This window comes from Vespa velutina, chromosome 1 (assembly GCF_912470025.1).
Source record: "Vespa velutina chromosome 1, iVesVel2.1, whole genome shotgun sequence".
Taxonomy (NCBI): domain Eukaryota; kingdom Metazoa; phylum Arthropoda; class Insecta; order Hymenoptera; family Vespidae; genus Vespa; species Vespa velutina.
This window is the reverse complement of record NC_062188.1, coordinates 431,738-448,791: the sequence shown is the minus strand read 5'-3', so window position 1 is coordinate 448,791 and position 17,054 is coordinate 431,738. Positions and strand designations below refer to the sequence as shown.

The window sequence follows — 17,054 nt, the reverse complement described above, 5'->3', positions numbered from 1 at the left end:
TTTTTATTATTATTTATAATTTGCGAATATCCTTTCTCGTTAAGCGATCGTTCTTTATTTGAAAGCTTTCCTCTTATCCCTTTTTTCGACGAAATTTCGATTCGTAATTTGGATTAATTTCGCGCGAATATCACTGTATAGAACAGGTTCTGCCGACTTCGGACGATCTCAAAATGATCCTCGATCCAGGTGTGTTGTTTTCGTTTCCAGCCGCGAGCGAGCACGTTTTCGTTCGCATGATCATCAGGTCCGTCCTTATGCTGGGCCGTCGCACGTTAGGCGCCACGACGCCGCAGGCGTCGCTTAATCGACGCTTTATGCTCAGAGTTGCCTTGTGTTTTGGCTGCGGACAAAAGTTTCTTACTTTCTAAAGTGCTCTTAATCCTTGTGCTTTGCATTTCTCGAAAAAAAAAAAAAAAAAAAAAAAAAAAAAAAAAAATAGAAAAAAACCATAATCGTTAGCGTAAGTTATAAACGTTAAATAAAAATATACGTGAAATTTCACAGACAGTAGACATAAAAAGCAATCGATCGGATGGATCGTAAATGATTAATATAGAATTTTATCAAAGTTGAGAGAAAAAAATATTATTCATTACCTGTGAGGGCGGTAGCATGGTAGGTGAGCCAAAGGTAAGAGGAACTTTTCTATGATGATTCGGTGCCATTTCTAATGGTAAACCGGCCACGACGAAGAGCTGATAGAAAAGTTCGTCCACGTGATAATTCCGTTTAGCGGAAACTTCGACGAAAACGCAACACTCGTCCTGGCTCGCGCAATATTCCTCGGCTTCCTCGATCGTGACGCTTCTAAAACAGAAACGCCGGCAATGATCGTTTAGACTTTAGTCAAATATTTTTGTCTGATACGTACATGTTGAACTTTAACACGATTAGAACGTACTTTGTATCCTTGTCGCATTTATTTCCAACAATGACCATGGGAACTTTCAAACTATAATGACTTTTGCTTCTGCTTTTGGTCGCTCCTTGGGCTGCGCTCATCTTCGTTTCGATGATCGCCTCTCGCAATCTGATCGCCTCCTCGAAAGATTCTCGGCAGTCCATACTAAATACCACCACAAACAAATCTCCTGCAAAGTCACCGAGATAAAAATTCAAATAGTTAAATTATAAATGATCGTAATGCTTTCGCGAATTTAGATTTACTTTCTGCTTTTTTCAAAAAAAAAAAAAAAAAAAAAAAAAAAGAAAAAAGAAAAAAAAACGATCGGTATTTCAATAGGTCGAGGTCAAAAGTATATAATAACAATGAACGAACGAAGGAAGAGCCAATCGATTATTTTTCGCTTTGGTGAACGCGAAAGGTCGTGTCCGCGACTTTTTTGCGCGCTTGAAATGTCAACCGTTGAAAGGTTCTCGTGCTAAACAATATACTTATCTACGTGTTTATAGAACACGCGTTTGATGCAACTTTATGGTTTTAAAAGAAACAACTTTTAAGATTTCATCAAAATACACAAATTGGAATTCGTCAGGGATCTATTAAAAATGTTTTCGTTGATAATTAATATCCATGCGTACGCTCATCTTATCATTGCCCGATAAACTTGGTGCGAATTTTTCGTTAGAAACAAGGACGTGATAAGAAATTAAACGATTATAAAATTTTCGATCTCGATTGGAACGTTATTCGTCGAGAATAAGCCATCGTCGGAGCGACGATGTTCTCTCAAAGCTCTTTCGAAGAATCACTTCTTCGTGAGAGAACGTGAGTTCGTACAAGTTCTTCGCGGGATTGAAGTATCGCGATTGGCCTGCTTTTTTCCTTTCTTCGGCTGATTAATATTCAAATCCTTTCGTTAGAAAGAAAGCCACCGCTCCGGCGATATCCGAAAAAAACTCAAAAGCGACGAAAGATTTTAAATCATCGAAGAAAAAAAAAGAAAAATTTCTAATCCACTAACGGAGAGGTTCTTTTGGTTGTTTCTTTTCTTTGCAAATTAACATGTTACGTTCGGCAACTTTGGTAAGTTGCCCTCTACACATTGAGTACGCCAAGACTAATGATTAAAATTTGTTATGCAAATGTCTATTGCCCGATGTTCTCTTATATAAACTGCAAAAGAAGTTCGATCGGTAAGAAGGATAAGCAACGTTTACAGGGCAACCGTTAACATTATCAACAACAGCAACGCCTCGTTCTTGGTCTTTACTGGTTTTGAGACGAGCTCGAATTTACATAGATAGCACAGCCTGACTAATTATTCACCGTGCTCTTTCTACTTTGTTCTATCGCGATAAAAAAAAAAAAAAAAAAAAAAAAAAAAAAAAAGCGAGTACTTGTATTTTTTTGAATATTTTACGAAGCCCTTTTAGAAAGTCTCGCGACCGTTCGTTCGAAAGTACCCGATGTTGATGTTGCCAATGATGTCACCTCGATTAAAAATTACGCGGGTGTGGATTAGCGCGAAAAGTTTACGAGATTGATGGTCTTACTCAAATGTAAAGCTCATACGAGAGTTTTCTATGGCGAACGAAGTTGACGTCGAACAGGTAACTTTGCGTTTGGAAACTGTTGCGTCCTACCAAAAGTGTAATTAACTCGAGCGAACTACTCTACGTATAAATCTAGGTCATAATAAAAAGTTCCACGTCGTAAGAATTTTTCCTTGGTTCTATTTTGAATCGATTTTACGATCTTACCGATCGATCTGCCGAAAGACGAGAACGTATAAACCATTGGCGGGATTTGTGGAAATTATGTAGTTGTTCCTTTTCAAGGTAGTCTTGCGATTAATTTCGTTAATCGTCTCTCATTTCCGTTTGAATCTATGTAAAACTATCTTGGTCGGCCGAGCTCGGTAAAAGCTCGAAATATTTTTTACTCCTTTTACGAGCTTTTACGAGTTGTTCCGAGCGCATAAAGATTCAACAGTGTAATTCAAAGCGATATAGTATAGCGTGGTTAAAAGCAGCCGTTTCTACTGAACCAACGGGGTCTAGAATATGATCGGAATATAGTCAGACCTTTGCCTCGACTATACTCGAATTCTCGCGGTTAGCATACACGTAAATCTCGCTCGGTTAACGAGTTTGCCTAGTGGAAGATACGATTATCATCGAAAATTTCCTGCGAATGGTTCGGACGGCTAACATAAATTTACATTCGTTCGCATATCTTTGTTAAACATCGAAACGCTTTCGAATTTCATGCAACTATGGCGACCTGTACGATCTGACAAAAATTGAGAAGATTAGTCTTTGCTCGAAGACGTCCTTCTTCCTCTTGCCTTTTAACCTAATAAATCCCATTGCGGTCTTGTTTCCGTGTTTCTCTCTCTTGCTCTCTCTCTCTCTCTCTCTCTCTCTCGCTCTCTCTCTCCCTCTCTCTCTCTCTCTCTCTCTCTCTCCCGCTATTCCTTTCGTTTTTTTTCGCTGCCTCGAACTTCCGTACCTCCATTACAATGTCGCTACTGGAATGTTTTATTTCTGAGAAAGCTCGCTACCTAGTCTCCTTGTCGCTTTCCCAGTTCCTCTTCTTCATTGTCTCGAACGATGATGTATCCGTCGGGTATTATATCGCGAAGCACGCTTTCTGATTCGAAAAAGGAATTCCCTTCTCTCGCACAGTCTCCATTGTCTTTGAATTGGGGTCACCGTTTCAGCGTTTGCGTGCAAACGCATTCCGTGCCCCGGACACATCCGACGGCTGTCGCCCATAGGTATTTATATACGTATACATATGTATATTCCTTATATTCCAGAGAAAAAGTATCGCGAGTTTAGCTTACGTACGATTGAGTTTCTTCGTAGTCCAAGAAGAACCGGCAAGTTTGTGCATCGTTCTTCGAGCTTTTTGACGACGTCTCGCACGTTACTCACGATTTATGCTCGCATAATCGTATATCGTATAAATGCGCTATATTTTTATTCATAGAAAGACTCGTCCGCTATATATTTCTTGTATACGTATACACATAAGTACTTATTTACGGTAGTCCGCGTTTTAGTATTTCGTCCCAACTCGCTTCATGAAATGTCGTTCGCGCTTTTGCAAAGCTTTACCCTCCGACTTTTACGATCGTTCAAGTTTCACAGTCGAATCGGTTTTCAAACATAACCACTACGAGCCGCTTTCTGCGTTATCGTGTTCTAGGGTCAATCGGCGTACTCTCGCGGAATATCGATGGTCGTTTCTAACCCGTAAGACCAGTTCCTTCCTAGGTCAAAGGTGTTTTCAATGAATAACGATCTTTGTAAAGAATAAAACCTTTGTAAAGAAAGAAAAAGGGAAAAATATAGAAAGAGGACAAAAAGGAAAAAGGAAACATTGGAAACGGAATACGCCGAGAACAAGATCGATCTTGACGCAACCCCCGACGTACCTATTCGACGACCTCGACCTCGCGCAAGCCGATTAATTTCAGCAAGGGAAAAAATGCGAGCCGGTCGGTTGGGAACGATATGAAATCGGTCCAGCGAAAGGATCGAAATGGGTCGAGAGGGACCGACGTTTTTCTCGACTTTTAGGTCGGTTAGGCATGCAAATTTGATAATTCATCGGAATGACATGTGGAATATCACGTGGTCGTCATGCCCGGTCTACCATACACGTGAACGTCCCTGCTTCACCTATCATTTATCACTGCTCAAGCCGGAATGATCAATACGCGTGCACGCGGTCGTGCACTCGGCCTTACATGTTGCGACCACGCGGACCCAGCGTGATACGATGCAATCTTACGATTCAGGAGAGCGAAAGGTAGTAAAACGAACGAGTGGACTAGACGTAATTGCATTTTATCTAAGGAAAGGCTAAAATGTATTTTTTCATCGAGCAACCCGTATTTCGACGTATTTTACGACTATCGCCTCTAATAAACCAACACTCCGAGGATGAAATATTTATCTTATTACCGAATAATTTCACAGAAATTTGATATTACGGGAGTTCACTGCTCGAAGCGTATCACCGATCGTTTATAAATTATAATTATACATTTTATATCGAATTATGTATTCCATGCGGTAAATGCATTATTGTTACTCAGGCGCGTTCGACGGACTCATTGCTTCCCGTTTCCATGCACCCAAAATATCGTTATACATTTACAATATTCTAAACAAAACGTTCTGACGTTCGTACGGGTTATATCGTTGCTAAAAACGGAGTGCAAAGGTAGGACAATCGATTCGTCGAACGAGTACCGTGATATCGAAAAGAGAAAGAGAGAGAGAGAGAGAGAGAGAGAGAGAGAGAGAGAGAGCGCGTCGATTTTACATAAATATTGGTTTTTTTTCTATCTTGTTTGCTCCGTTCGAGCAAATATCTTTGTTAGACCGATAAGTGGTAAGATGAACGATTTGAAATACGGAAAGAAAGTTGGTTCTTTACGTGGTATTCTTAAAGATCTATCGTAGATAAAAATAGGGGATGTTGAGGAGATGAAGAAGAAGGTAGGAAAGCGGATAACGCCACTTTTCTCTCGCCGCTTATATTCGCCCATTTCGGTTTAGTGGCAGCATCTTTTCAAGGATCTTTGACGTTTCGAGAGAGCGAAACCTTCTTCATCTTCTTATTCTTTTCATGCCGATGCGCGCGAGTCCTTTATCGAGTTTCATTCATTTTTCCGATAGACTCGAAGGATTCTTGAGATCTGGATTCAGCGGGCGCGCGCGCGCACACAATCACATAAGAGATACGAAGAACATTGGGCATACCTTAACCACCAATCGCCGCGTCGCTCCCCGTTCGGATCTCATATCCGACACGGACTACGGAGAAACATTCGAATAACGGCGTCGTTCGTGGAAATGTTTTGTAGAATTTTCCTAGATATTTCGAGAATCGACGTACACGCGACGATATTGCGACTGCACGGCTCCCGTCATAAAATCTAGGACGCCTGAATACGCTCTGGAACTTCTCCTACCGCTTTTGCGTTTGTATAAAAGCTCGCTTTTCGTGCACGCGCAAGTAGAAGCGACACGAGCGAATATGCGAACGATCTCATGCCTTAAGTCCTTTTTGATCTAATTTTATAATTTGATAACGAAAGAAGAAAAAAAAGAACAAAACAGAATTCGCGTTCTCTATAAGCCGATATAATAATTCTATAATTCCAAGTCCCGTACCCATCGAGAAGATTACGTCGAAGCATGCCACGAAATATATTCGTGCTTTCCGTTCGACGAAGCTCTGGATATTATCTATATATGCTTCCTGCTAGATTCTACTTGGATACCTATCTACATATCGACAACGTAATATTAATGCATACCGTAACGCAGTTTAAACGAGTAAGCTTACAAGCTAATAAGTTGGATCGTGTACTGTAAGTAGCTTCGCGTAACAAGTTCGCTCGCCAAGATATTGCGACGAGCCGCGAATGTAAACGTCGACGAGAAATGAAGAATGGTATTGGAACTAGCTACTAATTAACGCTTTCTTGGAACTTGTAACAAGCATACGTATGATAGTTTTCGATCGTTTACGAGTGATATGACGAAAAAGCATTTTTTTTTCTTTTAAGAGGACTTATGAAAAGAAAAAGAGAGAGAGAGAGAGAGAGAAAGAAGTTTAGCGAAAAAAGAATCGATCGGCTTTTTGGTTTATCCGAAGATGGCCGTATATAATATGTAAAACGTTGTAGATATAGTCGCGATGGCTTGTCATCCCTGTTTTTATCGGTAATCTGGACTAATCCTACTATGAAAATTTGAATGTCTCTCTCTCTCTCTCTCTCTCTCTCTCTCTCTCTCTCTCTCTCTCTCTCTCTCTCCTTGGAAACGGTGTTCCTACGGATCATTGAGATAACGTCGCAAAGTCGAGCCAGCTATTGTTTCGAGGTAATACGCCGCTGAATTTTCCTGTACGAAATTCCCGTTATGTTCGAGCTGCGAGCGAAAGATGGGAAGAGGGTCGTTCACGTAAGTGGAGAACAAAAGGTGTGGATGCTTTATCGTCGCTTTTCGTCCTGCGACTCGGACTTACCGGTTAGGAAGGATAATCGTCGCATGGCAGGAAAGGGATGGTTTCCGCTGGTGTCCAAGAGATCAAGTTGATGCACTTCGCCCCTGATTCTATAAAGCTTCCTGTGGAAATCCTCGATCGTAGGGGTGTAACTCTCTTCGAACTTGTTGGATAAAAATCTGAAATGGAATATTTTTTAAATCTGAAAACATTTGATCGATAAGCGTTAATATTAGGTTGGTGCGTATGAAATGTCGGAATAAATGATTCTTATTCACTTAAGAATCCGACATTTCATTCGCACCAACCTAATAAAATCGTCCGATTTGCGCAACGTACATTATCCTACATCAATCATCATCTCTCAGTCGTTTGTCAAAAACAATAGACTCGAGTTTCCATTTTCCACGACTGAAACTGTGCTCCCCTCGATCACGATTCTCTCACCGAAACGAGTCGCGTAATTACCCTGAAATTAGGGAAATTCACAGAGGCTCGACTGGGTCGCGGTTTGTCAATTTGACGTAACGAATAGTCGCAAAGGCGGAAATGAACAGCCTTGTCAAATACGAAATTGGCTAAACTCGCATCGAACATTTTAAATATGTCTTCATCCTATTGCTTATACATATATGCGTTTATAATCACGATATGTTCGTTTCAATCTATTTACCCGATGGAATATATAATATAAAATTTATTTCGTTGTAATAGCCAAATATATTCATCACTTTCTATTTCTCTCTTCTGTTTGTCGATAAGACACGTTTATATCGCAGGCTTTTGACAGCGATTATAACGCCGGACGCGATTTGTATGCGCGGAACGTATGAATCGGTCGTTGTGTTAGCGCGATAATACGGCAATAAGGAAAATGCGACACAATGCATAGCGGGATATAATTTGCATCGATAAATACGATGGATTAATGGAATAATATCGTTCTCTACGTTATTAGTACTCGCTGAATGCTTCACGTGTTTCATTTCAATAGCCGATCGCGAAGAATCAGGTGATATATATATATATATATATATATATATATATATATATATATACATATATAAATGCATAAACGAAGAAGAGAGGTTTCTTTGAAAAGGATTTTCCGAACGAAGGAAGGAACGAACAAATCCTTTCATACGTATTTAGTCATTTTTATTGATTTCGTCGATTTTTAATGCGTCGGATAAAATCGCGCATCGATATTTACTCGAGTATCCGAGAATCAAAAAATGAAGAGCAGTTAATCGGAAATAGTCCTCGTAACGTAGACTCAAGCATATATCAAACGAAACTCTAAGGGCAGATTTAAACTTCTCCATCTAACTTGGCGATCTTAGAAAGTTCAGTAAAAGTCGTTAGATCGCGTCGCTCGTGTCTCTCGTTACCTTCCTAGCGAGCGACGAGAACATAATGCTTTAATTACGCCCGTTGTAAAGCCCAAGGGCTTTTTTATTTTTTCTTTTTCTTATTCGCTACCGCAAGTAACGGCCAAGGATGCAATTCTCTTCGACTGTAATGAGCTTTTCTTTTTTTTTTTTAATGTGTAAACGAAAACGCTCGGAATACGTTTACTTCATATATACGGAATAGTCTGTATAATTTCAAATAAGAACGTTGATCGTAATGGAAACTTAGCTGGATGAAAAGCAAAAATATTCGTAAGGGATAGGATTACCGTGCTACAATGGCGGTCTTGCCGACCCTGGCGCTACCGAGCATGACGAGGCGATAGCAATTGCGTGGCGGTGGTTTGCAGGCATCCTCCTGCGAAGAGGTCGAGGCAGGACTGGGGCTAACGGTGATGGGAAGGATGCCATCTTCGGCGCCGGAGGGCCCCTCCAGTTCGGGGCCCGCTTGTGCGCCTCGTCGACCACGATTGATCTTATGCTCGTTCTCGTCGATCGTATTTCCGCTTCTGCACACCCTCTCCACGCAGCAAAGAAGTCGGCGGCACGCCTCCAGCTGTAAGGAACACCGAATAAGAGGGCAAATCCTTTACCTTGAAATTCTTTCCCTCTCGAAGCTTGAGAATCACGATTCGAAATATTTCCATGCGGAAGTGGATCTCGCTTTGAAATATTTCAGGTATGGCCAGAAAGAGGGAGAGAGAGAGAGAGAGAGAGGGTGGGAGGGAGGGAATTTTCTTCCGTGATAAGCGAATTGAGAGAATTGAAGGAGCATCCTCTTTCGAGGGAATCTAAGCGTCTTAACGCACTACGGAATATGCTAACCAGCGAAAGAAGGTCGGCCCTTCTATGAAGAACGAATCGTTTCGATTGCTCTTTTCATTTTGTAGAACGCCTTGCTCTAATAATTTCATGATTGAATCGCTAAATTATTTTTAATTACCCGCCGAAGGATTTCGGTCGCGACGGTATTTCTAGAATTTAATATCGCAAGTTGTGCTCTCTCTCTCTCTCTCTCTTTCTCTCTCTTCCCACATGGTTTTCTTCTCTCTTTTCTTCTTGCTCGCTGTTTTTAATTCTCTCTTTTTATTCCACTTAAAAAAAAAGCCCGAGCGTTTAGGTATTTTTTTTTTTTTTTTTTTTTTTTTTTTTTTTTTTTTTTCTATATGAAGAAGTACGACGGAAGTTAATAGAATATAGCTCTTGTAAAATCGCGAAATTGTTCGCGTTAATGTGCAAGTTGCGATAATCGGCAAGAAACGTACCGTTTGACGCACGAATTCCGTGGATTACGAAATTATTAGAATGTCGGTAAAACAGAAGAGAACCGTTATTGTTCCGTAATAACACTTTAACGCGCTCGATTACGGGCGTGGTTCGCGTTAATTAACAATTTCACCGAGACGAGTAAAACCATCTGTGATGTTCCGTCGAGAGCTTTGTTATCCCGTTGAACGTGCGTTGCGCTTCAACGGATTGATAAATGCCTTTGGCCATTGACGATAATCAAGTTACGATATTGTAATTTTAAGGAACAGCCAAGATAATGTATTTCGATGTAAGGCTAACTTTAAAGCTTAGTTAACAACAGAATAGAACAGGTAGAAAGTTTCTTTGGAATGGAAGCCAAGGAATAAAATAATAATAGAATTTTAATGAAACGAAGAAGCAACGTCAAAAGATATTATCGATTGTTAAAAAGGGCCGGCGAACGGTAGGCTATGGCGTACGTTGAAAGGCTGTTACTGAATTCGAGAATGCAAAGTTGTCGCTTCTGGACAAGTCCTAGACATTCTCCAAAGATAGATCGCGAGTAGTCCATTTTAGAATGAGGAATTCACAGATGCGACCTACTCCCTATAAACTGAGAAATAATGGAATGCATTAAAGCTTTTCCAACGGTCCGTATTTCATTCTGAGTTTCTCTCAGCGACGCGAACGATATGTTGCGACAATTGTGATCGCTACGATCGCTGTTCCTTTAGCTATTGGTTTTCAAAACTCCCCCTCTCTCTCTCTCTCTCTCTCTCTGTTCGTTCCTACTTGCACATCACATTACGACGAAAGAGCACGTTTAATAATAGCGCCTGTTACAATTATAATCCTGATGGTTCGTTTGGCGAGAGCCTCGCTTCTTGCCTATTATACGACAGTTCTCTGAACTATCGATCGTCTTCCTCTATTTCTTTTTCCTTTTCTTCGATAAAGCTACATTGGAACTCTCTTGTATTCCACTCTCGAGGAACACGTTCCTCACAGAACATTCGTATAAAACGTATTCATCTACTATCCTATTTGTGCGAGTCAAATGACAATCCATTTTTGCGTATATAAAGAAAGAAAATAAAGTTTCTATTATTTCTTTATCTCTTTTCACTTTTTCTTTTTCTTTCTAATTAAGACAAACTCATCTTCGGACGGTATTCACGTTCTCTCTCTCTTTCTTTCTCTCTCTCTTTCTCTCTCTCTCTCTCTCTCTCTCTCTCTCTCGAATAAATATTTATAAGACAATTATTTTATAAGGCGAGATCCGGACAGAAATGATTTATTATATTTGAGAAGTGTTCTATAATCTTTATCTTACGGATGGAAGAATTATTTTTCTTTCTCCCCTTTCTCAACTCCAAATGACTATGGTACTTTTTATTAGTAATAAAATAGTGTTACTGTTAAATGGCACCATGGTTTGCCCCGAACATATCCGTCCGGAATACCTATGGATTATATTCGCTACTCACCAAAGTACGAGGGATGTCTCGGTATAAATATTTAACGATTGACCAACGTCCATGTCAATCGCATAAAATCCTTACTCGTTTTCTTTTCAACGATGTCAAATGCTTAAAAGAATCTCATATTTATTGGTAATAAAATATGTGAAATAAATTGGATTGCGGTTATTGCATTATCAAAATAATCCAAGTTCTCGTGGAATCAACGAGGCGTGGTCCAATTCGAAAAACGTACGAGGTTATAAAGAGCAAAATGCGTAACACAGAGGCGCTACGGGAACAATCAGGAGGGCGTTTCGCATAAGCGACAAGTCAAACTTTCGTCGTTTATGAAGGATTTAACGATGCTCGACTCGACTCGACTCGACTCGACTCGACTCGACTCGACTCGACTCGACTCGATTCGATTCTCGGCTATGAATTAATTTGATAAAGCGAGAGAAGGTATCGTTTTGCGTATTCTACGTATAAACCTACGTAAATACGTACCTATGTATCTGTACGTACGTAGTTGATAGATACGTTGGTCGATGAAACGTACGCGTTGCTCTCGCGTGGAACGCGCTAATTAAGAAGTTTCTTATAGAAGGAAAATTGCTGCGTTTCGTAGGTGGGTGGGTGGATGAATATCTCGCGCCATAGAAAGATCGCTTTGTAGTTGGCCGCTAATTATGGTATAGCTACGCCCCGGTCAGAATTATATCCTCTGGAAAGCCCTTGAAAATATCGCCGAGAGTATTCAAGACAGAGAGCTATACTCCTGATTTCCAAGATTACCTCGTTCCGTTGCCATTAGCGCAATTTCCTTCATGAATATAATTTTATTATTCAGCGTGGAGAATAAGCGAAGGATAGTGGCCATCACGAAAGACAAAATTTAAGTTAAGATGAGATCGTTCGATCATATTTCTTCCTCGTTTCTCTATTCCTTTTCTATATTCTTAACCACCTTCATCTCGTTCAACACGCTCGAATTAATCTTTTCGCATTTCGTTCGATCGAGACTTTCAGCATCTCGATGAGATGTAAAGCTGGGATTGAATTCCTTTTGTTCGTGGCATTATAGTTTGCCTCGAGATTATATAAAATGCCATTGTACTTCTTCGTTTACCTTCATGTTAAGAGGTACCGGCTATTTAAGCGCAAGATGAAATGGTATTTGACCGAATCTGAAAAGGGAATCGATTATCGGGTATTCTTTTTATTTTATAGAGTATCTATCGAAGCAAAGATACGTCTCTCTCTCTCTCTCTCTCTCTCTCTCTCTTTCTCGTATTTTTTGTTTCGCAAAAATATTTTTGAAACGTGAAATATGCAAAATCTCTATTTTGTTCGGTTTCAATCGCAGTGAAAAATATTGATGTTTAGGCGATTCGAATATCTCACGGAAAAGAAAAAAAAAAAAAAAATTAAAAAAGATGGCGTCGAATAGTCTCGATCACTTTTGTTGGGCATCGTATCGAGAGTGCCAATCGTTACCTTCCATTTCATCTCGATAAACGAAGCGTGGAATCGCAAAGAGAGAGTCTTTCGACCCTTACGATTCGGAGGGAGAAAAACGTTCGTTTCATCATGCTTGGATTCGAAAAGAAAGGGAATAAAAAGAAAACGAAAGAAAGGCCGAAGAGTTAGTTCGTCGACGACTTGAAAGCAGACGGATAGAGAATAAGTCGAGAACATGCGTTTGCTTAAACACGGTAAACGTCCGTACAAAAGTCTTCCTAAACAAATTTAATCTCGTCTTCTTGCGAGCCTCGAGCCTGTTACGGCCCCCTTTTAGCCGTTTCATTCGCTGCGACATTTCACTCTTTTTTGTACTCGATTACCTTTCCTTTTATCTTTATGATTTAGATCCCAAACTTCTCTCTCTCTCTCTCTCTCTCTCTCTCTCTCTCTCTCTCTCTTTCTCTCTCTTCCTTTCCCTGGTTCCTTTTTATCGTCGCTACTGGAAACATCCGATCCTTTTAAAGTTTCGGAACGTCTAATGAAACACGTTATTCAATTACTTTTCCCTCTTAAAGGTCGTCAAGTTCTTTCGTGCGAGAGACGATGCTTGAAACGAGATAGACAAAGTTCAAAAAAGTATCTCGTTGATCCAAAAAATGGGACATAAACACGCCGGATAAGACTTAAAGTTTGAAAATTTCCTCAGGCGAGACCTAATCGTGTAGGAGGAATGCTACTCCTTTCGTTCGGAGAACGCTTCAGAAATTTGATATATATAAAAAAGACGGCATTGACGCGAGTTCTCGAAGGAGAGAAGGTAGAAGTAAAAGAAGAAGAATCTTGCACGCTGTGTTTAGGTTGTCCTAGCGAGAGTTTTATTGAATTTTATTGTTCTGGAAGGCAGACGGTCCGTGTCGCTCGTCGTATAAGCCGACGAGAAGTTTCTGGTGACACTAGCTACGTTAGGGAAAGAAGAACGGAAGAAAGAAAGGACGATAGAATTTATCGTCCTTTTATATATATATATATATATATATATATATATATGTATATATGCATATAAAGAGAGAGAGAGAGAGAGAGAAAAGAAAAAAGAGCAAATAAAATTTCTCAGGCTGGATAGGTAACTGTAAATGTAAAAACAAGATGCAAAGAGAACTATCATCCATTATATTTGGATTTCGTGCCTATTTAAAAAACGCCACGTTATTTTCCCGAGGCCGTGCTACGTTCCGAGTCGGTTAAACGTGACTCAATTATGACTCGGCGCGTGTACTCATAAATTGAGTCGGTGATTAAATTTTGCCATCTCTTCTCCTTGCCGTACCTTTCCTAAATGAAAAGCAACACGATGTGCATCGAAAAACGTGTCGCTGACAACTCGGAGTAATTAAAACGCATCGATCGAGCGAAACCGCGACGAAGCGTCGAATTTTCGCGTTGCGAATAATTAATAATCGCATGCGGTATAATTCGAAGAAAGAATAACGAGCGGGCTCTGTGAAATAATAATTAGATATTAAAAAATGAAATGAATAAATGCAGATTATCGTCGCATCGTTTACTATTCGAGTTTGATCCTCTGTTACGAGATTACCAATACACTTTTTTTTTTTTAATTTTTTTTTTTGTTCGGCATGAGAACTTTTACGGGGAAAATTGGAAAACCGAGAAATTATCGAAGGAACGTTGTTCCTATATTGATGCTTTGATCGGCCGGTATTCAAACGAGCGTCCACGTTTACTATTTCGCGCTATTCGTGATCGAATCAAACCAGATACGAGCCACGCGTGGAAATTCTTCGCGAGCGCGCGTAGCGTATCGCGCGTAGTAACGTCGTTAGGTGAGATTCGCGAACGATTGATCGGAAAATCGACGACCCAGAAACGTGATCAGCTTGGAAAATTCCTTTCCTTTTGGAGATCATTTTTTTACATCTTTCCGTTCTCTCCCCAGAGTCATTTCGGAATGATCAACGCGGCCCAGAGCCACGGAAAAATAGCCTCGTAGTCTGGCACGAATTTATGGTACATAAAAAGCAAGGAGAAAAATATTTTCTCTCTTGAGTGGGGCCGATAAAGTGAACGTTTCCGTAACGTCGACTTACTTGTATTGCGCATTTTTTTCCTTTATTTATACATACATACATACATACGTACGTACATACATACATATATATATATATATATATATATATATATATCATTTTTGTTTGAAATATTAATGGATTCATCGAAAATTTCGTTATTAGTAAATATCGTGTACATCAATTTGCACGTATTACGAAATTCTTAGATGCCGTCGGATAAAATATTATCATTTGGCTATTCGAGGAACTTTGATCGATATTCCATGAGATTCTAGCACTGAATTAGCTCGAGCATAGTAGCCCTGGAGAATTAAATTTGTCGAACGAGACCTCGAACCTCCTCGTATTGATCGGTGACCATTTTGATCTGGAACATCGACTTTCCTGAAAGACCTCTCGAACTTGTAGAACGCTGAACTGATTTAGTTTTTTCTTTTTAAGCTCAAGGACAATCTTGTCCATTCTATCGATATACACCAGTCTTGAAATTCTTTTAGTTACGAAATCCAGAATGTAATTCTCTGTCTTTGATATTTATAATTCCTCGCTATCGCGTGTCTTGCTACAGTTGAAAGGGGATTTAGCAGAGCTGGTTAAATGTTATCCTCAAGAACGATTAAATAGATCCGTCACGATTCCAAGAGTTTCTTCCTACGAGCGTAATAACTTTTCCCAGCGGAAAACATGTCCCTCGCTTACGAACCCCTTGTAATTTAATTAAAAAAATTACAATAATGTTTGAATATAATTTCTAAAGGTTGAATAAAAATTTTAAAATTCGTGATCTTGGTAAAAAGGAAATCATTCGGTAAGGCCGAGGTCAGCGAGTAGGCAAAAAAAGCAACTGTGGAAAGTTAAGACAGGAGGACGTATGTGCAAAGAGAAGTAGATACGTTTTACACAGCGACTCAGGAGCGATATGCAAATTGTACTGAGAAACAGCAGCGAGCTAGCAAACGAGAAAGCCTCGTGCAAACTGCCGAGGAAGGTACGCTTATCTCTTATCTTTCCTTGTCCCTCTGCTGAACGAACAGCGAATGGTCTTCCGAAGAGCCAAAGAGGATTTGCATCCATGGTAGGCCATTCGAACGGGGACGTTAACGAGCGTTCCGTGATTCCTTATTCGATTATAATGTACCATGCGTTTCTTATTTAACCAGAATGAAAAAAGATCTCTTCTTTTTCTCCTCTTTCCTCTTCTTCTTCTCCTCCGTTATTTTATCCTCTTCATTTCCGTCATTAGAATAACGTCGAACGCGTTATTCCAATATTTCCTAAATTTATCTCCTCTTTTCTTTTCGTCGAAACGAACTTCTATTCGATTCCTTACCTGTTGCTCTGATAAGCCACGGAAATTCCTTGGCACGTCCATTCGCGGTTATCGATCACCTTCATGCCGCAGATGAATCTCGATGGTACGTTGCTGTTGTTATGTTACTGCTACTGCTGCTGCTGCTGCTGCTGCTGCTGCTGCTATTGCTGCTATTGCTGGTGGCAACGATATCGATCGATTCGGTCTGTCTCGTAAACGCGGATCGTGTAACGAGCGTGCACATACTACTATCGTTGTAATGTCGACGATAGACAAAGGGATCGTAGAGTTGCTTAGTAGCTTCTTCCTAACGTAGTAGCTTTCTCCTTCTCTATTTCTTCGTTGACATAGAATAACGTTAGAAAATGCACCTGATTACTTTGACCTGTACTCGGTACATTTTAACGCCCTGTAAACAAATTGAAGATATTGCGACTGTTCGTCCAACGAAAGTTATAATGAGGTATAAAAAACAAAAAAGGACTAAAGGAGAAAAAGGCTAGCAGAGAGAGAGAGAGAGAGAGAGAGAGAGAGAGAGAGAGAGAGGCAACTTATTGATTTTACGATGAGCACGCTCGAAGAAAAAAAGGCAGGTCGTCGACACGTGGACGCGTACCATAGTCGCGTTAAAATTAAGAGAAAACAAAGGGTGGCAGGAGAAACGGATTATTCGGCTTAAACAATTATTCGCTTGGCCGTACCATTCTACGTAATATGTAGATATACAGCGCTATATACGATATATCATATATGTACGTATGGTCTTGAATGGCACGATCATACGTAGAAATGACAGGGCTGGTCTTTCGTCGTTATATCATAGCTTGGCTATCCCCTCGATAATGTGAAGTTTAATCAAGCTAAGCGGATGTACCTGTCAATTCTTCCTAAATACGTGCATAACGAATGACACAGCCTCTCCCCTTTCTGTATGCTACGAAACATGCTTACGTAATTATATCCCGTTATTCCAATATCCCGTTACCCATATCTTTCTCTGTACGAATCGGATAATGCGAAGCAGGTGGAAGGTGAACCTTTCCCTATCGAGTTGAAACTGACTGCTATCTCATCGAATTAAATCATTGAACGACGTCAATCTCAAAAAGACACGTGCCGTGTAAA

General features: G+C 40.1%; 2 protein-coding genes across 3 annotated transcripts in view; one reads left to right on the top strand and one right to left on the bottom strand.

Annotated features, from left to right (window-relative positions):
- Positions 1-17,054, top strand: part of LOC124953951 (DNA N6-methyl adenine demethylase) — a 186,644-nt gene that overhangs the window by 2,639 nt on the left and 166,951 nt on the right. The window lies entirely within an intron of this gene.
- LOC124954066 (dexamethasone-induced Ras-related protein 1) lies at positions 130-16,334 on the bottom strand. Its single transcript, XM_047506373.1, has 6 exons — positions 15,948-16,334; positions 8,619-8,905; positions 6,959-7,116; positions 905-1,094; positions 600-810; positions 130-343 (listed from the first exon to the last, which is right to left on the bottom strand). The coding sequence occupies exons 1-6, from the start codon at positions 15,987-15,989 to the stop codon at positions 131-133; spliced, it is 1,101 nt and encodes a 366-aa protein (XP_047362329.1). The 5' UTR covers positions 15,990-16,334; the 3' UTR covers position 130.

Excerpts from the sequence above, each read along its gene's own strand:
- LOC124954066 (XM_047506373.1), bottom strand. The coding sequence starts at position 15,989 with ATGGACGTGCCAAGGAATTTCCGTGGCTTATCAGAGCAACAG. Across the intron at positions 8,906-15,947 it reads GTGGCTTATCAGAGCAACAG|CTGGAGGCGTGCCGCCGACT; the intron begins GTAAGGAATCGA and ends TGTTCCTTACAG. Across the intron at positions 1,095-6,958 it reads ACGATTATCCTTCCTAACCG|GAGATTTGTTTGTGGTGGTA; the intron begins GTAAGTCCGAGT and ends GTGACTTTGCAG.